At 38.6% G+C, this 5,307-nt stretch overlaps 1 protein-coding gene across 1 annotated transcript; it reads left to right on the plus strand.

Moving 5' to 3' along the window:
- The first annotated feature begins 262 nt into the window (after positions 1-262).
- On the plus strand, positions 263-5,307 carry Mettl14 (methyltransferase like 14). Its single transcript, XM_077434795.1, has 6 exons — positions 263-458; positions 537-710; positions 1,485-1,685; positions 1,761-1,917; positions 4,116-4,425; positions 4,496-5,307. The coding sequence occupies exons 1-6, from the start codon at positions 393-395 to the stop codon at positions 4,743-4,745; spliced, it is 1,158 nt and encodes a 385-aa protein (XP_077290921.1). The 5' UTR covers positions 263-392; the 3' UTR covers positions 4,746-5,307.

Below are 5,307 nucleotides of genomic sequence, written 5' to 3' on the forward strand. Positions count from 1 at the left end.
AAAAACGAATCCTCCTCAGTATGTATACTATATATCTACGTTCTTCCTCATCTAACAATTGGCAATACGACTACATTCTCATAAAGAATAAATTAATTTCTTTGTGAATCGACAAAGAGAAAACAACAACAAGAAGAAGAAGTATATCTTAGACAAATTTTAATAATCGGTTTGATCAAATTAAACTTTTATTAGTTCAACTATACGTATACCTTTATATTTTAGTTACATATAGAATTGAATAGAGATAAGAAATACAAACATTGAAACAAAATATGCAATGGCCGACGTCAGAACTGTTTCGGGTGTGTTGGTGATGGGATGAGAGTCGGAAGCCGGGACGATCCGTGACCCATTTTGACACATCCTGAGCCGGAGTCAGGTCGGAAGCGATGGCAGACGTCCTGCGAGAGCGTCGCGAACGTTCGCGCCGTCGCAAGAAGATGGTGGCGCAGACCGTAAGCCCCGCCTTAACCCCACATAACCTCAACACCGTTCAGTAACATTCAAAGCAACCCTTAAAACCCTCATTACAGCTGGGCGTCTCCAGTGTGGGCGCTTTGAGACAAGCCCTCGGCACAGCCAACGACGCCCCGCCGAAGATCCACGTCGGAGAAGACCACTACAAGGATGCCTCCTTCAACGACAACAAGTCTCCCACGGAACAGACCAGCGCTCTCGTATACACGGACTCGTCTACGTTTTTAAAAGTAATGCATACACACTCAACAATTACTATATCTATAGCTATTACTCTATTATTCAATTTGAACCACTCAATTGCTACAAGTTTTCACTATCCTTATATATGTATGAACTTCTTCCAATTTTACATAGATATATACCAGGAAGGCCTTACAAGTAGACCCCAATGCGCCTTCCTAGACAATTAATTACAAACATTGCAGCATTTCTATTACATAAATCGCTGTATGTCGAGAGGCTGAAGAACACGAAACTAACAATTAATTAATTAATCTATAGACAGACATCTATTGATTTAGACTTATACATCATTTTTGTACATATTGTATATAAATCAAATTCAGATATCTATGACGGCAGGTAGGATGATTTTGCCAATTTTATGGAGGAACCGTTTCAACAATGAAATCAGATAAATTGCCTAACTCTGATAAGAAACGATCGATTTGGTATCTCAAATATCCAACTCTGATAATCAGTATTAAAGATTGGAACGGGATCGAACCTCTCGGTGCTAAATATAAACGCAACCACCGAGTCTGCTGGCCATGTTTATTAGGGCTTTAACATAATTTGTTTTAAAAGCTATAACTCAACAAGATTAGAATCTTAATGGAGATTCAAAATTGTGCTATTTAACTTGCAAGAGAATATTTATTTAAATAATATTCAAATTTAAAAACTGTCTATACGTAGAATTAAGTCTACTCGGTGATTTTGCCTTTGATTATAAAAGCTCAATTTCATATATATCTTACCTGTTTTTGATTCAATTTCAGGGTACTCAGTCATCGAATCCTCACAACGATTATTGTCAGCATTTCGTAGACACGGGACAACGCCCCCAAAATTTCATCCGAGATGTGGGCCTCGCCGATAGGTTCGAAGAGTATCCTAAACTGAGAGAACTGATCAAATTGAAAGACGATCTCATATCACAGACAGCCGTACCACCGATGTATTTGAAGTGTGACCTTAAAGTAAACAAAAACATTGAACGTTCGAATCAAACTTACGACGGCTTAGCACATGTGATTTAATCCGTATCTTTGCAGACAATGGATCTGAAACAGATGGGAAACAAATTCGACGTGATATTAGTAGAGCCTCCACTCGGTGGCGAGTGGAGTTGGAACGACGTCTTAGCTCTAGACATTCCTCAGGTGGCCCAGCCGAGAAGCTTCGTATTCTTATGGTGTGGCAGTTCCGAAGGTATGAATGAGATATAAAGATTCAACTGCTGAATAAAATCAAAGTACATAGTACGCACTCGGGAACTTATAGCACTGTTGAACATTTTTTATAGCATTTTTAAAATCCATCAATCCTTTCACAACTCTTGGATGGTTTTAAGTCGACGAATATACAGTTTTATTTCCAAATAGTCTTATGGGAAGAAATAGCTCATTGATTAACCAGACGGTTTTAATCCTTTGAGTGCTGACGTATTTTCTGTTAAAAGCCGCCATGCTGAAAATTTCGCCAACATTTCCAACTAGAATTATTTAGAAATCCAATAGAAAGCAGGTATAAAAATTGTAGCTAATCCAAACAAACCCTAGATCACAACCACCGAGGATTTCGAGTTTTGTAAAGGTGTGTTTAGACTCTCTAGTATATATCTTGCAACGATATATAATAAACAAAAGAAGTCTAATATTGAATGTATTTTTCCAAAACTAGTTCCATGTTCTTCATTGTTGTTAAAATGTAATGCTCACAATCTAAAATAATCAGCAGTTAAGGATTTCCATCGGGTAATTCTGCTATGGTTATGAATTTAGAAATTCCAGTGTAAACGAGTCTTTATAAACGTTGAAAAATGAATGACACAGATTACACGACCCATGTTCAATGCAATCTTTAAAGGCTTAGCAGGTAGTATTCTTGTTTACTTTGTACATGCTTAACCGTTTGCCTGTGGCCGTCTTCTATTGAAGCTTTGCGCGACAAGTCTGTAGCGCGGCTGTCTTCCATAGAATTTATGAACTTTGCACGGGATTTTGAACCTTATATGCGCCTATTTCAACTGTTTTAAGGTTCAAAATCGGTTGAGTATATTACTGAGAGTTGAATTCCATCTATTCAATTTGCTTAAAATGAATATATACCAGTCAAAATTTGTTTTTTGTGGAACCATACTGAAACCTCGTTTATGTGACGTCACGTCTTCATACAATTATGAAGAATGATTATTTGACAACTAAGCCAAAACTACGATATATATTATGTATTTTATTGTTTGAAATAATACTTTGTGTTAATTAACATATCTGGTTACTTGAGTAAATATTAAAATCTGTATTTAACCTTTCCACCGCGTACGACTACTATACATGTCCTAGCGAACATGCCCTCAGCGCGTGAGACACGCATAGATGTCTTGGAAGTTCCAACCTGTATAAGAGCCGTCTATTGTGTTAAAATTTTATAACTTGGTTGAAAGTATTACTAAATGTATACTTTACCAAATTCAATAGATGGCAGTAGTCAAAAAAAAATTCAATATAGGCTAAAATAATTTATAAAATATTACAACCTATATTTATGGTCGAAAACGCGATAACAAAATCCGCAAAAAAGCAGCCGCGTACAGGGCATGTTCGCTAAATTTGGTGACGCGGGCAAAGGGTTAAGGTCGAAAACTCGATTGCTAAATTCGCGAAAAAGGTGCCGCGTACAGGGCTTGTTCGCTATATTCATTGCCGCGGGCAAAGGGTCAATATACAACGCCTATTTTGCAGGGCCATGGACTTGTCAGCAAAACGCCAATCGGAGTTGGTCAGCATTCAAAGGGTTAATCCAGTTGTAACTAATTATTCCGGAATTCTCATCCAACAACTAAGCTAAACGATATATACAGCAGTTAGCTCGACGCCTAGTGTCAATGAAATTATCTTCAACAAAAGACTTTGTGGTATAATTCTATATGTACTATTGTTGCGTATGGGTGGGTTCAGGATTCAAATGAAAGGCCAAAGTCGCTTCACAGCGTTTATTTAACAATTCAGGAGGTCCACACGTAATCACCGCTCACTTCAGAATAATCTGATCTACCTTGTGTACCTCCTTATAATGGACAAGTTGCACAGCACAGCTTCTCCGTTCCATTCATGTGTATTGTTTAGACACGTGGTGAGTCGCACGCACTCGCCCAGGTCTGTGAGAACTCCAGCGTATCCTTGTTCGGGCACTTATTGAGTCCCGTTAGACTAATTCAGAGTGTCTATTGTTCACCCACGAATGCTTTTAGACAGTGGATACTCTCTCCCTTGTTGCCACGTTACACTATGTATATATGTAGCTTGGTTTTATTTGCTTTTCAATTAAAGAGTTCATTTTCAAGTTACTAAGTCAACAAGTTGTTTCCGCCCCACCTCATATGAATGATTTGATTTTTCATTGTTTAGGCCTCGACATGGGACGAGATTGTTTGAAGAAGTGGGGTTTCCGAAGATGCGAAGATATATGCTGGATTCGCACCAACATCAACAACCCCGGGCATTCCAAAAACTTGGAGCACAATGCAGTATTTCAACGCACTAAAGAGCACTGTCTCATGGGTATCAAAGGAACAGTGCGCAGGTCGACCGACGGCGATTTCATCCACGCGAATATGGACATCGATTTGATCATATCCGAGGATCCCGAATACGGAAGTCCTGAAAAACCGATAGAAATATTTCACATCATGGAGCACTTCTGCTTGGGCCGACGAAGGTCTGTATCGTCTTTCCATTGATGTGGATAAACTCAACTGTTGTAATGTAATGTGAGATTGCTGTTTCAGATTGCACGTGTTCGGCAGGGACTCCACGATCAGACCCGGCTGGGTGACGATCGGCCACGATTTGACGAATTCCAATTTCAACGCCGAGCTTTATTCGTCGTATTTTATCGACGGCCGAGAAACTACAGGGTGCACGGAGCGCATCGAAGCCTTGCGACCCAAGAGTCCGCCAAACACCAGCAAAGGTGGCGGAAGACCTCGCGGCCGAGGCAACTTCCGCGGTAGACGCACTCGAGGCGCTCCCATGTGATATTTAAAAAAAAAATCAATTATATTAAACAACACTGTCGATTTTATTCTTTGTATGCTTTGTAAATATTGCCGAGATCAACTTCCGAGAGGATTTTGAACGAAAAAAAAAAATTATACAGGTGAAATAAAACGAAAGATACCATAGAAAACCTAATGCAATTTTATTAAAATCAATTTTATAATGCATTAGGTGAGTTTTTATCACAAACATGCTATATATCATTTTTTGCTTCTGGTATCTTCAATTTAAAAGTAATCATTTTCAGTATGTCAACTACATACACAACTCGTATAAAAAATATGTTAAAAAAAAGTGCCGGCACGACGAAGACGCAGGCCGTCGTGTGCGGACCAACATAAACTAGCAATGTAATCATCAATAATTTAAAATTCACCATTCCATTCCAAAATACACACGATCCATCATCATCATCATCACAATTTATTATTTGAATCGCCACCTTCGATGATGGGGAGGGAAAAAATAATAAAAATAGTTATAATGAATTATTTTTAGGTACACAAGTGTCACAAATACCTATCACATCATTTGCTATAAT

Source organism: Arctopsyche grandis, chromosome 7, assembly GCF_051622035.1.
Source record: "Arctopsyche grandis isolate Sample6627 chromosome 7, ASM5162203v2, whole genome shotgun sequence".
Lineage (NCBI taxonomy): Eukaryota > Metazoa > Arthropoda > Insecta > Trichoptera > Hydropsychidae > Arctopsyche > Arctopsyche grandis.